Source organism: Capricornis sumatraensis, chromosome 1 (assembly GCF_032405125.1).
Source record: "Capricornis sumatraensis isolate serow.1 chromosome 1, serow.2, whole genome shotgun sequence".
NCBI lineage: Eukaryota > Metazoa > Chordata > Mammalia > Artiodactyla > Bovidae > Capricornis > Capricornis sumatraensis.
The window spans coordinates 224,955,306-224,974,937 of NC_091069.1; the positions used below are offsets into that span (position 1 = coordinate 224,955,306).

The 19,632-nt window shown below is 39.7% G+C and overlaps 1 protein-coding gene and 1 pseudogene across 1 annotated transcript in view; both read left to right on the forward strand.

The window, feature by feature from the left end:
• The first annotated feature begins 211 nt into the window (after positions 1-211).
• On the forward strand, positions 212-1,399 carry LOC138076811 (dnaJ homolog subfamily A member 1 pseudogene; annotated as a pseudogene).
• A 6,630-nt stretch (positions 1,400-8,029) lies between these two features.
• The window catches only part of LOC138079841 (ceruloplasmin-like), a 41,267-nt gene continuing 29,664 nt past the window's right edge, over positions 8,030-19,632 (forward strand). Inside the window, exons 1-6 of the mRNA XM_068972573.1 lie at positions 8,030-8,184; positions 9,233-9,483; positions 11,122-11,334; positions 11,813-11,983; positions 13,263-13,505; positions 16,651-16,816. Coding sequence (XP_068828674.1) covers positions 8,030-8,184; positions 9,233-9,483; positions 11,122-11,334; positions 11,813-11,983; positions 13,263-13,505; positions 16,651-16,816 — 1,199 coding nt within the window. The remainder of the gene's footprint in view (positions 8,185-9,232; positions 9,484-11,121; positions 11,335-11,812; positions 11,984-13,262; positions 13,506-16,650; positions 16,817-19,632) is intronic.

Below are 19,632 nucleotides of genomic sequence, written 5' to 3' on the forward strand. Positions count from 1 at the left end.
TTTACTTTCCAGGGTATGAGCTGTGTTCACCAAGGTAGATTCTCACAATTCCTGGATCTTTAACTATCATTTGCGGCTTTCATACAAAATGTTTCATTGACGGAACTTTTCGGTGAGAGGCCAGAGGAGCGGCGACTGCCCAAGCTGCGCACAGCAACGCGCTCCTTCGTGTTCCCCGACACCGGCATCGGCCGCACACTGCCTGTATAAAATGGTGAAAGAAACCACTTACTATGATGATTTGGGAGGTCAAACCCAATGCCACCCAAGAAGAACTGAAAAAGGCTTACAGGAAACTGGCCTTGAAGTACCACCCTGATAAGAATGCAAATGAAGGCGAGAAGTTTAAACAGATTCCCCAAGCTTACGAAGTGCTCTCTAATGCGAAGAAAAGGGGATTATATGATAACAAAGGAAGAGAACAGGCAATTAAAGAAGGTGGAGCAGGAGGTGGTTTGGGCTCCTCCATGGACATCTTTGCTATGTTTTTTTGGAGGAGAAGGCAGGATGCAGAGAGAGAGAAGAGGTAAAAACGTTGTACATCAACCTATAGTAACCTTAGAAAATTTATATAGTGGAGCAGCAAGAAAACTAGCCTTGCGAAAGAATATGATTTGTGACAAATGTGAAGGCCGAGGTGGTAAAAGGAGCAGTAGAATGAGTCCCAATTGTCGAAGCACTGGAATGCAAATGAGAATTCATCAGACAGGACCTGGAATGGTTCAGCAAATTCAGTCTGTCTGCATGGAGTGCTGAGGCCAGGGGAGCGGATCAGTCCTAAAGATAGATGTAAAAGCTGCAACGGAAGGAAGATAGTTCTAGAAAAGAAAAAGTTCATATTGACAGAGGCATGAAAGATGACCAGACAATAAAATTCCTTGGTGAAGGAGACCAAGAACCAGGACTGGAGCCAGGAGATATTATCATTGTTTTAGATCAGAAGGACCATGCTGTTTTTACTAGAGGAGAAGACCTTTTCATGTGTATGGAGATACAGCTGGTTGAGGTATTGTGTGGCTTCCAGAAGCCAATATCTACTCTTGACAATCGAACCATACTCATCACTTCTCATCCAGGTCAGATTGTCAAGCATGAAAATATCAAGTGTGTGCTAAATGAAGGCATGCCAATTTATTGTAGGCCATATGAAAAGGGTCACCTAATCATTGAATTTAAGGTAAACTTTCCTGAGAATGGCTTTTTCTCTCCTGATAAACTCTCTTTGCTGGAAAAACTTCTGCCTGAGAGGAAGGAAGTAGAAGATATTGATGAAATAGACCAGGTAGAATTAGTGGACTTTGATCCAAATCAGGACAGACGGCACCATTACAATGGAGAAGTATATGAGGATGATGAACAGCATCGTCAGGGTGGCGTTCAGTGTCAGACCTCCTGGTAGGGCCTGTGAATAACACTCACTGCTGGTGTTTTATTTGCAGTAGTGACTGAGTGAAGGACTATAATCATAATATGCTCACTACTTGCTTTTGTTTTAATATTCAACTTTAGTAGTGTTTAAAAGTTAAATGAAGAATAAACTCGAATACAAAAGCTCTGATTTTGCCCTGTATGTATGATGACTTCAGTGTGCAAGATAAGTTTAATACTTGTGAAAACAACTTTAAAAAATTTCCCCTAGCATTTGTCAGGCCATACTTTGTAACTGATTTCAGCTATGTACATGGAATAGCTTAGACTGAAATGCCAGGTATATGTATTGACTTCAGTGTATGACCCTTAATTATTAAGCTATGAAATTAAAACTGTATTTAACTGGCAGTCAAACAAAGAACTTAATTTGTAGAGGAGTGTTGGTCTGTATAGTTGTATTAAGTGGGATTCAGTATAATGCTTCTGCATTTATTCTGTTGCCTCAACTGTTACCTGAAGATGGCTGCTGTATAATTTAATTTAGCCTGTGGTATCAGTGATAGAAATGATACCTTTCTAAAGAAGGGGTTTATCATAATATGCTGCTTCTTGAGGGCTTGCACTTGTAGAATTGCATTCTCTCTGCTGTGTCATCTTTTATTAATGTAAAACTATTGGTCCTGGTTACTTCCCACCCACCTTTTCTCTTTGGACCACAGTAAGCCTTAGAGTAGTGACTTCTGGAGCAGGGAAACTTAGAGGTTAGAGTGATGAGAACTTTACATGGAGAAGTAATTTGTATATATAAGATAGGAAGGTGTTTTTGTAGGTATGTTACAGGCTTACTTTGCACCATTTAACTTATGCTCCAGAGCAACTGTAACTTAATGTTGGTAGTATAGCAAATTATGATGAATAGCTTTAATTGTATGTTTAAAGTCATATGTTCACAAGCTTAAATATGGTATCAGAATTTAAGCAATTCTTGAAATGTATGAATGTCTCTTTAATATACTGATTACAAAGCAAAAAAAAAAAAAACATTTCACTGAAAGTCTTGGGAAATTCTAGTTCAAGGAAACCCCCAAGTACAGCATCCAGAGATTCATAATAATATTGAGATCTTTATCTCATAGTCTCCAAAATTTGTCAGCCAGCTTCTGTGAAACCCAGATCTAGTCCTATAGTTCTCTCCATGTGGCTTCAGATATTGGAGCTCTGGTGGTAGAAGAGTTTATAACTTGTCACTCTAGGCACTGGGGTTTATATATTTGAGCAATGCTCTTCCCCCATGGCTTAGTGGGTAATGAATCTGCCTGCAATGCAGGAGACACAGGAGACATGGGTTCAGTCCCTGAGTTGAGCAGATCCTCTGGAGAAGGAAACAGCAACCCACTCCAGTAGTCTTGCCTGAAAAATCCCATGGACAGAGGAACCTGGCGGGTCTTCATTCCATGGGATCGCACAGAGTCAGACAGGACTGAAGCAACTAAATCCACACAGAGACATGTTTGGAGAAATTTATTTTTATCTGTAGACCAATTTGGAGGCCTGAGAGCTTCAGAAAGCAACTTCTGAACTCTCCCTCCACCCTTTTATCTTCATGAGACTCTGGTTTTCCACTTGCAGAACCACAGCATTTAACGTTGGGTACAGCAGAAGGTACTCATTGAAGTTGGAGATCTTTAAGGCTGGGAGTTGAGAGTTTTTTTCTGTAGATGAAGAATACAGACACCTACTCATTGAATACTACTGAGTTCTCTTGGCCTCGGGGCACAAAAAGTTATTATCGAAAGATCCAGGGGAGGAAAAAAAACAAAACTAGAAATAAGCCTGGGAAACAAGCAAGATAGGACCCTCTGTCCTCGGGAGGTTCAGGATTAAGACTTGCATTAAGTGATTTAAGAGGATGTGGAAGGAAACAAGGCCTTGCTCTGGATTGAATGCAGTAAGGAAGTAGGGATAATTCTACCATTGGATGTCTTCATAATCTTGTCTATTAAGCAAGAGGGTTAAAACCAAAGGTGTAATTGGTAAAGGGGTAGCTGTCAGTTCTGGCCAGAATAAGGGAATGCTTGGTTACTATAAAGGTCTGGACAATGTTCATGCTCCCTCGTGTGTGTTCAGACATGATTCTGGAATGGTCCTGTTTTCATCTTGATCTATCCTGGTCACCAGTGGTGTCATCTGATGTTGGTGTTCTAGAAATTATGTTCAACAGAACACCAGGCCTACCTGTGAATGCCAGGCCAATTCTGAGTCAGGGGCTGCTTTTCTCTTTCTCATTGGCCCTCCATATCTTACCTCTATGCCCTTCTATGCCTTGTTTTGTGGACATCTGGTCCTTCATGAAGTCTAGACCATATTGTGAAAGCTGGCAATTTCTGTAGTCTTAACCCAGAAAGGACACAGGGCTTTATCTCAAGTGCACCCATTTGTCCTGGCTCCTAACTCTTCTACTTACTGAATTTCCTCTAATATCAATATCCTAGTTGACAGTTTGCTACAGAGTAATCTAGATTACAAGGCAGAACATTTAGTAGTAAGACCATCCACCAGCCTTTAAGGCCTTCATTCAAATTCTAGCTTTAATATCGAGCTGGCCAAAAAGTTTGTTCAGAAACATCTTATGGAAAAACCCAAATGAGCCTTTTGGCTAACCCCAAACCTACTTGCTTTGGAAAGTTGTTTAAAGCACTCAAGTTTCAGTTTCCTCCTCTAGAAAAACAGCTTAGTAAACTTCCCTTTCCAGATTGGCCGACACAATTAGAACCAGCGTTTAGAAGGCAGCTAAGGAAAATCTGATGGCTGTTTCAACAAACAGTGATTATTGGTAAATGTAATAGAAAAAATAGAAATGGGTGTGAAAGTTGCTGGCACATTCCTCTTGTTTTTAAACTCCTTGTCTTGTCCCCACACCATTTATATTCCATTTGTTTGCCTTGTTGGAAGATATGGTTAGCATCATACATTCTGAGCAAAACTTAACATTTGTGGATATACAGAAGTATGTGAAAGTGAAAGTCACTTAGTCGTGTCAGACTCTTTGAGACCCCATGGACTTAGATAGTCCATGGAATTCTCCAGGCCAGAATATTGGAGTGGTAGCCTTTCCCTTCTCCAGGAGATCTTCCCAACCCAGGGATTGAACCCAGGTCTCCCTCATTGCAGGCAGATTCTTTACCAGCTGAGCCACAAGGGAAGCCCAAGAATACTGGAGTGGGTAGCCTATCCTTTCTCCAGCAGATCTTCCCAACCCAGGAAATGAGCTGGGGTCTTCTGCATTGCAGGCATATTCCTTACCAACTGAGCTAAATTATGGGGACAAGTAAGGTCACTTGAAAGAAACATTTGGCTTGGAGTCCAGTGATTTATATTTGAATCTTGGCTCCATAACTGGGGAGTTTACATCCTGCAGCTACTTACCTGACCTTTTGAGCTGTCCACACCTCAACTGTGAAACAAGTATGAGGGGTGGAAGTTAGGGGACAGTGTTTTGAAGATTACATTGGGTAAATTTTTTTTTCTGTAAGGTATTTTAAATATTGTAAAGCTTTTTACAAACATAAAGTTCCATTATCATTGGGTCTTTATGCATAGTTTTATGTGCTCAGTTTATTTCTTCAACTTATTTTCAGCTATGAAAGAGGAAAACCAGAGGAGAATTCAAATTCTGTCCAAGGTGTTTGTGCTCACATCTTGGGACAAAATTCAATGAAGCTTCTCTAAATCTGTCACATTATGTTTCTGGACTACCAACCAAGAATATAGTCAAATAATGATGACCAACATCAAATTCTGCTGTGCCAAAAAACTAACCTACTGAGGGCTAAGCAGGAAAAGAAGGACAGGACTGCAAACATAATTTGCCTATGTGTGCGTCAGTCATGTCCGACTCTTTGTGACCCTGTGGACTATAGCCAGCCAGGCTCCTCGGTCCATAGGGTTCTCCAGGCAAGAATACTGGAATGGGTTGCCATGCTCACTTCCAGGGGATCTTCCCGACCCAGGGATTGAACCTGCGTCTCTTATGTCTCCTGCATTGGCACGTAGGTTCTTTACTACTAGCACCACCTGGGAAGCCAAATTTCCTTATGGATGCTGCTGCTGCTGCTAAGTCACTTCAGTCGTGTCCGACTCTGTGTGACCCCATAGACGACAGCCCACCAGGCTCCTCCGTCCCTGGGATTCTCCAGGCAAGAACACTGGAGTGGGTTGCCATTTCCTTCTCCAATGCATGAAAGTGGAAAGTGAAAGTGAAGTTGCTCAGTCAGGTCTGACTCTTAGAGACCCCATGGACTGCAGCCTACCAGGCTCCTCCATCCATGGAATTTTCCAGACTAGAGTACTAGAGTGGGGTGCCATTGTCTTCTCCCCCTATGGATGAGCCACAGAGTATATTACCCAAGACAAAGTGTTCCCCACCCCAACTCCCAAAATGGAAGTCAGTTCTAGTCATTTGTTGAGAAGAAAACAAAGAAACAATGGACATTTACTAACACCGTTTTCATTGTCTCAGGAGAGGATGCTAACTTTCTTTAAATGCCTACACTGTGTCAGGCTGGAAGAGGAGCCCTGAAATTTAATTATTATAACCTTCATATTACAAGTAGGAAAGATGAGAGTTCAGAAAGAGTGTGCAACTCATTCCCAATCACACATCTAGTGAATGGCAGAGTGAGAACTGGAGATAGATCTGTTTGAAGTGAATACAGTAGATGTCTTTGAACTTACTGGGTAACTTACTGAGGGAAAAATATGCCAGCTCAATGGCTCTTCTATTATCTATATTCCAGACTAAAATTAATGTGCCTAAAAGAAAGAGAAAAGAAGTTATAGAAGATAAAGGAACATCTGAAAGTCCTTTTAAGGGCATCTTGCCCCCTGTCTGATGGGTAGACCCTTCTATGACAGCTAGTCTAAGACACAGTGGCAGGGAAGGTTGTAAGGTTTTTCCATACACAGAGGAATATGAGTGACTGCAGCATCCAACTGCTCCAACCAAGTTGGATCTCCTTACTGAGGCCAGAGAGCCCATCCCTAGCTCCTCTTTCATGAAACCTATCGTACATGACCTGGGTCCTCCCGTAACCCTGTTCAGCTGCTTCCCAAAGGGTGCTTGCTTTCCTGGGGCTGATTTCTCCACCCACCATGGTCCCTCCAGGCCTAGCTTTTCTGAATTTCTTCCAGTATCTGCTGGTGACATATAAATCTCCCAAAGCAGTGGTCTGTTTTCCTAGCTTCCTCTTAAAGCTAACCAGAGCATTCACAAATGTGAAAAACTTAGTAATATGACAGCCTAGATGTCTTAGCCTTTGTAGAATTTAGTAATTGCTGCTTATAAGGAAGATACTTATATTCTCATTATTTTTCAATGAAAAAAGGGTTTAAAATTGCAAGTATTTTGTTGATTTTTAAAATCAAGTAATATGGAAATGTACTCTTCTCATAAAAAAACATTTTTAATATAATAATTCTCTCTCTTCCTCTCAGAATTGTATTTAGTTTGTTATGTCTTTAAGTGTGCGTATTTATCTATATAAACAGCCAGAAAAAAAATACTTTGATCTTGTGTATTATTAAAAAATAAATAAAGGGGCTTCACTGTGGTCCAGTGGTTAAGAATCTACCTGCCAATGTACAGGACACTGGGCCAGGAAGATCCCCTATGACCAGGGACAACTAAGCTCAAGAAACACAGCTCCTGGGCCCACATTCCTCAGCAAGAAAAGCCACTGCAGTGAGAAGCCCATGTGCAGCAAAGACCCAGCACAGCCAAAAGTAATTAATCGAAAAACAAAGACTCCCTTCACCACCTCCTACAAATAGGATCTCCAACATAGGCACCTTAGTATGTGTGCTCAAGTTGTGTTTCAGGAACTCAGAATCACCTCTCATCCAGTTCAAATCCACTGACACCACTGAGCCCTCCACTGGGCCTGCTCAAGTATCTGATGGGTGACCTTTTGAGATCAGAGGGCCAAAACCCTCACCCTCAGAACATACTAATGCCACCATTTTCAGAACTCGTGTCCCACGAGGAAGCACGGCCATTTGCACCTGTGCAGAACAGCAGTGACTTCACCATTTCCTTACCTCCAATCACCTTTTCCCGTGCCTCAGACCACTCTGCTTCTTTAACTCATAGAGACCCCAGCTTTGAGGAGACGGATGTGAAACCTGTTTTCCTCTTTGTGTAAAAATCTTTTCTTTGCCACAAACCTTGGCATCTCCGTGTTTGACTTGCTGCCCATTGGACAAATAAACCTGATTCAGTACACAGTAACTTGAGAAAGAGAGGGTATCTGTAGACTAGACTAAAGTGGAGGTGATTCCTATCATGCAGAAATAGATAACAATCTCAAGGGGCTGATGAATAATCTGTGTAGCCCATCTACTCAGTAATTCAAGCAAGCGCTTAGTTGGTAAGGTGTACTGGGTCAAGAACCAGCATTCTCTGTGTTGTGCAACATTTCACCTCAGCTGACTAGTGAAAACTAAATGCATTTGGAATGGAAATGGCATATATGCAGATGTAGCATTTGATGAGCTCTTATGCAACCCTGGCTTATGTAAACAAACATAAATAAAGGAAGAATGTGTAGATTATAAAAGGAAGGGAAACATAACTCAGCCTCTCCAGGTGCAAGGTTTGAAAATGAAGATCCTTATTTCACTGATCTATCTGGTTTTTATTAGTTCTCTAGGTTGGACAATAGATAGGTACTATTACATAGGCATTGAAGAAACTACTTGGAACTATGCTCCTACTGGTAAAAACCTGCTCAATGGAATGCCTTTTTCGGACGATCAGTAAGTAATACCTTCGCGTTGAAACATTTGCTATTAGACACAAATGTTGGTAATTGTTATTCACTGATAAAATGCTGCTGAAGAAGTTTCCATGATAGACTCTTTAAGGGCACATTTTGCTATTAGAACTGCTTCCTTTGAGTTTTTTAGTATAAGCATAACATGGAAGCTAGCTATTAACATAAATCAGACATTGCTCCTTCCTGGGATTCCTGCCACTCTTGCCTTCACGATACATATTTCAAGGATCATCTCTAATCCTGTATTTATCATCGATTTTGTGTAAGTGGTGGTTGTTGTGGTTGTTCAGTCATGTTTGACTCTTTGTGACCCGATGGACTGCAGCACACCAGGCCTCTCTGTCCCTCATCACCTCCTGAAGTTGACCCAAGCTCATGTCCATTGCATTGGTGATGCCATCCAACTGTCTCATGCTCTGATGCCCTATTCTTCTTTTGCCTTCAGTCTTTCCAGCATCAGGGATGAGTATGAATGGTACGCAAGAGCTAAAACAACGCTTTTCTTTCTGGTATGGAGTCTATGGCAGAGATTGTAAAATTGCAGCTCTCTGCTTGATTTTTCTGTTCAGATGATTGGGACAAAGAAATCTAAAGGTTATATGCGGGGTTCTGGTTTACTATGTTTGTCTGCCAAAATGCCCCCAATTCTACCAACAAATCCCTGAATCATGGAAATGTGTAACGAATCTTAAATTGTAACATTGATCTAATGTTTGAGAGCTAAAGTAACCTCAAAGTAGGGTCAGAAACCTTCCATACATGGTTCAGTGCAAAGAATTTCTAAGTCATTTGAACCGAAAGGCCAGGCATATGACTTGATACATTTGCATTTCGTCTCTTCACCAGACTTTCCAGTCTTCTCCTGGCCTACGGTATTGTTTCTGACTCATTCTAGATTTTCACCAGTGTCTGGGTTTTCTCTGCGAAGTTAGACTGGAAAGATTCTTACGTCTAGTTTCAGTTGATTTGACATTGCTTTCTTTTCAGTAAAACTTTGTTAAAGCTCTTGCTTGTTTGTTTGTTTACAGAGAGTTTCAATCTGAAACATATCTCCAACCAAGCCAAGATAGGATAGGATCTGTCTATAAAAAGGCTTTGTATTTTGGGTACACGGATGATACCTTTCAAACCACCATTGAAAAACCATCCTGGTTGGGATTTTTAGGTCCAATCATAAAAGCAGAGACTGGAGACCTCATTCATGTGCATGTGAAAAATAATGCTTCCAGAGTGTATAGTTTCCATCCTCATGGATTAACCTACACTAAAGATAATGAAGGTAAGTGAGTTCCTATTCCTTAGGTTCCTGAGTTTTTGTTAATGAAGAATACAAACCTCAGGAAAAGCAAAGCAGTTATGAACTAAAGGAGTAGTTTGGGTGAATACAGACTGTTACTTCAGATGTCTCTAATGTTTATATCCCAGATTGTTCTTCAATTTCTCATTTGAAATGAATGAATGACAATCCCTCTCCCCCATTCAACTTCTGGGAAAGAAAACACACTTTTCTCTCATGTAAATAAATAAATACATAAGTTTGGAGGGCAGGAGACACTCCTGAGCTAAGTGTTATGTTGGCAGCAATATTGTCCTGCCATTTCACATCCATGTCCTGTCATCTCACTTTCTAGTGGATGAGGGGTAGCCTCTTAGAAAACATCAGTGTCAGGTAAAGCCACTATTTTCCAGACAGTATCTTCTCTCTTACACATCCACACTCACAGCTGCTTGATGGTGTTGGGAAAAGGAAGGGAAGAGAATGCTAACACAAAATAGGGTTGGTCTCAAAAGATGATAAAGGATGAGAGGTTGGTCATGCTTCAAAATCTCCTATTGAATGAGGGAATGTTATCCATAGTTATTAGATTCCAGCCTCAAATGGTGGAGATCTGAGGCAAAATTCTAGGATAATAAAAACGGAAAGGGCAAGGCCCCAGATTCAGAACAAAGGTAGTAAGTAGCTCAGGGTAATGTCATCCATGCTGAAGACCACTTCCTGACATCAGTGGGCAGCTTGTAGGTAACATAGACGCTTTTTATTTTGTGTTGGGGCACAGCCGGTTAACGTGTTGTGATAGATTTAGGTGAACAGCGAAAGGACTCAGCCATACGTATACATGTATCCATCCTCCCCTAAACTCCTCTCCCATCCAGGCTGCCACGTAACGTGGAGCAGAGGTCCCTGTGCTATGCAGTACATCCTTGCTGGTGATCCACTTTAAATATAGCAGTGTGTACAGTAACATGGATGCTCTTGATGCCCTCCGGAAGATGTAGCTCAGGTAAAGCCCTGTCATGGGGCTTCCCAGGTGGCTCAATGGTAAAGAATCTGCCTGCCAAGCAGGAGACATTGATCCCTGGGATTGGATCCCTGGGTTAGGAAGATCCCCTGGAGGAGGAAATGGCAACCCACTCCAGTATTCTTGCCTGAAAAATCCCATGGACAGAGGAGCCTGGCGGGCTGCAGTCCATGGGGTGGCAAAAAGTTGGACTTGACTGAGTGGCTAAACAACAACAGTAGCTTGGATGCTCTTGATGCCCTCATTCCCAAATCTGATTTGCAATGACGATGATACAGAGTGCAACTCAGGAACTCTCTGTATCTAAGACCTACATAGATAGTATGTGCACAATGAATAGTTGTGGAATCTATCAATAAAGGTGATGATAGTTTGTTCATATGCTGCCTGACTCCTTTCGATTTAAGTCTGGAAACTGGCCAAGCTGGGCATTCAAGTAGAAACCAACTAAGGGGAATCTAGGCAGACAGGAGGCAGGAGACAGGAAAGGGGAAACACACACTTTCTAAAAATACAAATTAACACACTTTCATGGCTTAATGCAGAAAGCATGAGTCACGTTAAGAAAAATGTTGTCCACTGGTTGCTGTGACCACAGTGCAAGTTCCATTTTCTAGGCGCTCTTTATCCAGACAACACTACGGGCCTGCAAAAGGAAGACGACCGTCTAGAGCCAGGGGCAGAATACACTTACAGGTGGTTTGTAGAAGAAAATCAGGGGCCTGGTCCCAATGACAGTAACTGCGTGACACGGATGTACCACTCCCATGTAGACACTCTAAAAGATGTGTCTTCAGGACTTCTCGGACCAATTCTGACTTGTAAAAGAGGTAACATTTTAAAAAATCTCACTGTAGCAAATAGGATGTGTGGGGTCTCCTTCACTCTCCTAGTGGAATTTTGCTAACAAACTTCCTGTTTTGACCTTGATTCTCCAGTCAGAAAAGTAACGTTGCCATTTGGCCTCTGAGCACCAGATGGCGCTCTTGAGTCCAATGTCTCCATGCAAGTCCAATAGAGCAGGCTAGACGCTATACAGTAGTCAAACCCAGAAATCGTCATCCTAGTCACCTTCACACAAAATTCCACCACCTTTCTCCTATAGAGAAGTGTTGAACTCACAGGGTGAGGGGAAATAGGGAGAAGAGAAACTGCCTGTTCCTTGCATGCTTAGTTCCTTAGGGTTCTGTCTATGGAGGTGAAAGGTTTTCCTTTTATATTTTGAATATCAGAATCAGAATCACTAGTTTATTTCATAGCAAAAATAATTTTCTCAAAGAGTAAGTCTTGCTGTTCTTTTTGTTTTAGGAACCCTGGATGGAGATATGGAAAAATATATTGATGAGTATTTCATTCTGGTCTTTTCTATAACTGATGAAAAACATAGCTGGTATTTCGATGACAACATTCGTACATACACTGAAGCTGGTCAAGTTAATGCTAATGATCCTGACTTCGAGGAGAGCAATATCATGCGCTGTAAGATTATGAAGAGATTTCTCATTCCTTATATCCTATAGTTCTAACTTCCATGACTTTATTTTGTGATTTCCTTTCATTTAAGTTTGCGTCAATGAGTTTCTGTTTCCCAGTTCTTCATTCTGGGTCTAGCAGGCTATGTTTCAAGGGGTCGCAAAGAGTCAGACACGAACATGCCATTTTTGCTGTGAAAGAAAGTGAAAGTGAAAGTCCCTCAATCATGTCAGACTCTTTGCGACCTCATGGACTATACAGTCCATGGAATTACTCCAGGCCAGAATACTGGAGTGTGTAGCCTTTCCTTTCTCCAGGGGATCTTCCCAATCCAGGGATGAACCCAGGTCTCCTCCATTGTGGGCAGTTTCTTTACCTGCTGAGCCACAAGAGAAGCCCAAGAATACTGGAGTAGGTAGCCTATCCCTTCTCCAGCGGATCTTCCCGACCCAGGAATCCAACCAGGGTCTCCCACATTGCAGGCAGATTCCTTACCAACTGAGCTATCAGGGAAGCTCAGTGGTGCTATGAAGACATCTAGAAAATCCTGCTGGTTTCCAAAGTGTCATAGCAAGTGAAGTTAGATAGATGCATTTTTTTTTCTAACATCTGATATTGATGAAAATAGATGATGACAACAGAGAGATGTGATTTTTTAAATATTCATTTGGCTGTGTCAGATCTCAGTTGCGGCAGGTGGGATCTTTTGTTGTGGTGCGAGGGGCTCGGGAGTTGTGGCACCAGGGTTTAGTTGCTTCATGGCCTGTGGGATCTTGGTTTCTGACCAGGGACCAAAGCCATGTCGCCTACATTGCAAGGCGGATTCTTAACCCCTGAACCACCGGGGACGTCCCCAAATATTTAATTTTGGGGTAATAAAATATTATGGAAGAACAAAGACATAACTGAGCAGATCTTCTATGGAAATGTGCTTCTACATAGAACTTTTCAGAAAGTTGCTCTTATTATCTCAGACCCCCTCACCTTTGTCTCCTTTTTCCACAGACTTAGCTTCTTTCTATTCTTTTCCCCCTTTTCACTGCTTCCTACCTTGCAGCTTAGTTTTCTTCCTCTTGCCTTTAAATTTGTGTTGTCCTCAGTTTTAATCAGAGATAATGTTTATAGCCTCCTTTTGGAGGGAAACAAACCAAATCCTGTTGCAGATTTTGCATGAGAACAATGATGGCACTCCCAGATTTACGTGATAAGGAAATGCATAGAATATATACCATGTGGCCTTGCGGTAACATGCTTGCTCGATAGGCTAATTTACTTCTGCTTTCAGCAATAAATGGATACTTGTATGCAAATCTACCTGATCTCACCGTGTGTGCAGAAGACAGGGTCATGTGGCATTTTATCAGCATGGGTAGCCTGTTGGACATACACCCCATCTACTTCCATGGACAAACTCTGATATCTCAGAATCATAGAAAAGACACCATTACCGTCTTCCCTGCCTCCATGCGTGATGCCTTCATGGTGGCCAAAGGTGTTGGAGAGTGGCTGCTGGACTGTCGGATACACGGTAGGGATTTATTCCTTTTACATAATACAGGGTCAGGGGACTCTCAGGGTTATGACCCATAACAAACGCTAAATCTTCCAAATGGGGAAAGATGTCACCATCAGGCAGGTGACAGGATTGCCTTTTGGAAAGTCAGTAATACAGTCAGAACCAGAACTCAGGTCTCTGACACTTTTAACTTTATGGTAATAAAAACTTTTAGTCATATAGGGATTATTTGTGTGGCTGTTTTTACCAAAAAAAAAGGTATATATTTGTTAGCCAGTGAGCCTTACAAGAGCCTTGAGTGTCTGACAGAGCACATATAATTACTCTTCTTTTTTAAATTGAGAAGACAACTTCCAAGAGGTTGAAACACTAATCCAAAACCCTGTGAGAGTCAGAAATTATATAGGCCCAAGTGTTATATAAATTCTGAACCAACCCAGTAATGGTTTCCTGGTTTATTTCCCTCTTCAATCACACTTCATATTTAATGATAGAAAGGCCCATTATGAAATTACTGATCTTCTCTATTCTTAAATCTGACTAAACTCTACATGGAATCATGTAAATGTTTTGCATTATTTTTCAGTCAGAAAACACAATTGTTACTTGAACTAAAGAGTTTAACTCTTCTCCCTTTTTTACAAAAATGGGATTTACTCCTCTGATCAAAACCTTTCTTATTTCTAAGTGCAATACTTTGGTTAGCATCATACTTCAATTAATTATTTAAACAACTAAACAACATGTACTTATTGGGATTTCCTGTGTGCTGTGACCCTCCCTCCCAGGGTTGTGAGAAAAGGGAGACCCACACATGGCTATTGTAACTCAAGGACAGAATTTAATGATAATACAAAAGTTCTCACCTAGAAAGGAATGTTGTTTTAAAATATGTTTTGAAGGTTAAAATGTACACCAGACCTACTCCTCCTCTTGACCTCATTTATAGATGTTGCCTTTAAGCCAGGTCTTTCCTCTTCAACTCTGCAGGAAAGATAGGGTCAACCCTGGACACAACGAAAAAACCTTGGCCTAGTGGACTACATAGCTTTTCCCTGTGTTTCTTCTCTTCCCACGGTGAAGTTTGGGGTGTTTTTTTGTCTGTTTGTTTTGGCTTTTTTGTGTTTGTTTGTTTTTGTTTTTTTGTTTGGTTTGTTTTGAGTAATTATAAGAATGCATGAATAGACTTGCTGGAAAGAAAGGAAGAAAGCAAAGAGAAAGGAGTGGAGGGAGGGGAGAGTTTGGTGAAGGCAGCAGGCAGAAAGAGCGAAAGTCTAATGCGGTACATGAGAGCCACCTCTTAGGAGCTCCAGGGAGCTGAGAATTAAATAAGACAGGTGATAAACTTGTGGTAGCTTCAAATTTGGCCACAGGAAAGCGTTTACACCACCAAAATTAGTGCACACACACACACACACACACACACACACAAAATCAGATTTAGCATTCATCTTTGGAGAAATAGTTTAAGAATGTGCCATTAGTCCAACCCTACCCCACCAACATCCCAGTTCCCTCTCCAGTGAATAATCCCTATAAGCCACCTGTGTTTACACAAATGTGTATTTGTGAATACTCACAAAGCTGTTTACTATGCATTTTCATACAATATACATGAACACTTAGAGATAAAAATGCACAGGTACTGTTTTAAATAAAGAGATTACATCCCATATAATAGGTTTTATTTAACTATTAATTTAAAAAAAATACGTTATTATTTGTATATAATAGGTTTTTCTATCTTCTGCTGCTTGCTTTCTTCACTCATCCTTATATCTCAAAATCTTTTCCATGACGTTCCCTGTACTTCTAAGTTACTCTTTTATTTTTTAAGTTTTATTTTTAAAATTTTTATCATATAGTTGCTGTGTTACTTCCACTGTATACAGCCAAGTGATTCAGCTGTACATATACATATACACATATGTATATACATATCCCCCCTTTTTTGGATTCCCTTCCCATTTAGGTCACCACAGAGCACTGAGTAGAGTTCCCTGTGCCGTCTAGTAGGTTCTCATTAGTTATCTATTTTATACATAGTATCAATAGTGTATATATGTCAGTCGCAATCTTCCAATACCTCCCTCTCCCCTCCTTCCCCACTTAGTCTCCACAGGTTTGTCTAGCTTACTTTTCTAAATAGCTGTATAGTTTTCTGTATTTGTTTGAGATGTAGCCTAATTTATTTAACCATCCAGCTATTGATAGATATCTAAATTGCTTTCACTTTCTTGGTTCACTGTGTGTGTATGTGTGTGTTAGTCGCTCAGTCGTGTCCGACTCTTTGCGACCCCATGGACTATATAGCCCGCTAAGTTCCTCTGTCCATGGAATTCTGCAGGCAAGAATATGTCCATGGAATTCTCCAGGCAAGAATCTTTTCCATGATATTCCCAAAATAAAGCTACTCCTTTATTTTTTGTTTTATTTTTAAATTTTTTATTGTATAGTTTATTTACAATGTTGTGTTAGTTTTTACTGTACAGCAAAGTGATTCAGCTATACATATACATATATGTATATCCCCTCCCATTTAAGTCACTAACAGTGTTATAGCTAGCCACTTTTTATTTGTATCTTTTTATGTATGTGCAAATTTTTGTCTTGCCTAACCGAAAGAAATGAAAGTTTTTAATGGAAGTGTTCTTAATTTTAACAAAGGCTGCCTAATCACCTTCCAAAAAGTCTGTATGAATTTACACTCCCACCTATGTTGCTCTTAAATCAAAACACAGGACTGATGCTCTTATGGAAATGTACCTGCCTTGGTTTTCTTCCTGCCTGCCAACTAGTTAATCTAGTAATTAATGGTAACAACTTCAGAACCATAAGGGAAGATACTTTTGATTAAACAGACTCAAATCCCTCTCAGTAGGCAGGCACCATATTCCTCAGGAGCTGGTCCAGTGCTGGTTATTAATCTCCACTAATATACACTCCTCAACATTCACTTTGGCATCCTGAGTCTTTTACTTGCTTCATACATTTCAGGATTTTAACAGATTCCGGAAATAAAATACCTCAAATTTCTCAAAAGAAAGGGAAGTTGCAATGTTGTTGGCTATAGTTTTAAAAATATATATATACATGGACTAAGAAAAATGTTTTAATGTTTTCATAACATTCTCTACTTGGATTTACTATTTTTCAGAGAGTATGCAGGCTTTCTTCAATGTAAGGGATTGCCAAAAATCTTCAGCAGACGTTACGGGGACACAAGTTGTTCATTATTACATTGCTGCTAAAGAAATTTTTTGGGACTACGCTCCATCTGGCATAAATTTCTTCAGTGGAAATAGTTTAACAGAAGCTGGAAGGTAATGATTCAGTGATTAAAATATTCATGGTTAAATAAAGATAATTGGACTTTTTCATAACCTAGCTATTCCTACAAGGACTTAAGCATTTTATAATAAAAAGATACCGATAAAATAAAGATGGGAAAATAATTATAACAATAATTGGAAATATTGAGCCAAAGGATCATTGCTATATTACATTTTTCTCTAAATGCCTTGGAAGCCACTGCAAAGAAAAACATACTTCTCATCTTTTTCTTAGCATTAAATTTTTAAATGGATTTGTTTATAATTATGAGATATTTAAAAAGGATGACCCAGAGGGATGGTATGGGGTATGGGAGGGGAGTTCAGGATTGGGAACACATGTACACCTGTGGCGGATTCATGTTGATGTATGGCAAAACCAATACAATATTGTAAAGTAAAAAATAAATAAATAATAATTTTAAAAAGAAAAAAAAGAAGACTGGAAAAATAACAGGTATAAGGGATTTGAGACACTTAACATAATAGATAAGGAAAAAAGGATAGAAGAATTGCATCACTAGAGGTCAATGACTTGGGAAAGATCAAAGCTTCAAAAATTAAGGGTAGGAAGACTTAAATCTGTCCAACATATGTAACCTGTAGGTTATAATTATTACAAAACCTTAACATCAAGTACAAATAAACTATGACACTGTAAAAATAAATAAATAAAAAATAAAAACATAGTGAATTATGTTGTCAATAGCAATTTTACAAAAATTCAAAAATATTTCTCACATGTAATTTGTATTTTCCTGCTAAGATCTGAGGGTATAGTCAATAATTTCTTGTGTCATCCTTAAATCATATTATATATATATATATATATATATATACACACATATATATATATATACTCAATAACACTTAAGAATATATTACCAATTATTTCTTTGATAACCTAAACCTAAGACTAAAATACATCACTGTGGTATCAGCACTTAGAAGTGCACAAAAAGTTTTTCTATAGTCTGACTGCTAAATATATTTACCAACTTGAAGATTACAGGAGTTGTAATTCTTTTCATCTATTGAATGAAAGTTTTATGTCAGAAAATGTAAAGTTCTATAACCACCAAAAAATAATATTCCCCATAGTATTTTTTTTTAATTTACTCGTAGAAAATTTAAGAAAACTGAGAATGTTCTACCAAATGAATATTTTCTTTTCTTACTTTAAAGCTCATCAACAAATTATTCAATCTGTGTAATGGAAATTTTGTGTTAATTATGAAAAGCCTATCAAAGCTTAGAACAAAAATTAGATTCAACTCTCATTTTATATTGGCTAAAATAAGTATGAATTAGTAGATTCTTTCAGCTCACATGATTCTCCTGGTTCTGAAATTTGATGCTGTCTCAGCATTGCAAGCCATTATTTCCTCCTAAAACACACTTGTCCTCATTTTATGTTATTACAATAGAATTAAAAAGTTAAGAATGACATCTCTCATCTCAGTACTCTAGCATCTCAGCACAGTTGTTTTAAAAGCAATGTTTATTACTACCTGCCTTAAAAAAAAATCAGTCTTAATGTTTTTAAATTTTTATTCCAAAAGAAAAATGTATAGATAAACTAATAGGTAGTCTACAGACAGAGACTTGTATACATGTACAGACAAAAGACTGAAAAGATATCCATGGAATGTGTTGATAGTGCTTATAGAGAGATGGTAGAATTATGAGGATCTTAAATTTTTTGTTATATATATATTTTTTTATTTTCCAACTTCTCTACAATGAGCATGCATTATTTTTATAAATACATTGCTATTGTTCAGCTTCTGTCATGTCTGACTCTTTGCAATACATGGACTGCAGTGCACCAGGCTCCTCTGTCCTTCACTGTCTCCCAGAGTTTGTTCAAATTAAGGTCCATCGAGCCGGTGATGCCATACAGCCATTCTCATCCTCTGTTGTCGCCTTCTCCCCCTGCCTTCAATCTTTCCCAGCATCAGGGTCATTTCCAATGAGTCAGCTCTTCATATCAGATGGCCAAGTGGAGCTTCATCATCAATCCTTCCAATGAATATTCAGGGTTGATTTCCTTTAAGACTGAAGGGTTTGATCTCCTTGCAGTCCAAAAGTGAAAGTGAAAGTCGCTCAGTCGTGTCCGACCCTTTGCGACCCCATGGACTGTAGTCCATGGAATTCTCCAGGCCAGAATACTGAAGTGAGTAGCCTTTCCCTTCTCCAAGGGATCTTCCCAACCTAGGGATCGAACCCACGTCTCCCACGTTGCAGGCAGATTCTTTACCAGCTGAGCCACAAAGTTCTAAAAAGTCTTTCAAGCACCATGATTTGAAAGCATCAATTCTTTTGTGCTCAGCCTTCTTTAGTCCAACTCTCACATCCATATATGACTACTGGAAAAACCATAGCTTTGACTATATGGACCTTCATCGACAAAGCAATGTCTCCGCTTTTTAATATGCTGTCTAGGTGTGTCATAGCTTTCTTTCCAAGGAGCAAGCGTCTTTTAATTTCATGGCTGTAGTCGCCATCCGTAGTGATTTGGGAGCCCAAGAAAAGAAAAATCTGTCACTGCTTCCATTTTTTCCCCTTCTGTTTGCCATGAAGTGATGCCATGATCTTCGTTTTTGAATGTTGAGTTTTAAGCCAGCTTTTTCACTCTCCTCTTTCACCCTGATCAAGAGGCTTTTTAGTTCCTCTTCACTTCCTGCCATTCGAGTGGTATCATCTACATATCAGAGGTTGTTGATATTTCTCCTAGCAGTCTTGATACCAGCTTTTGATTCATCCACCCTGGCATTTCACATGATGTAATCTGCGTAGAAGTTAAA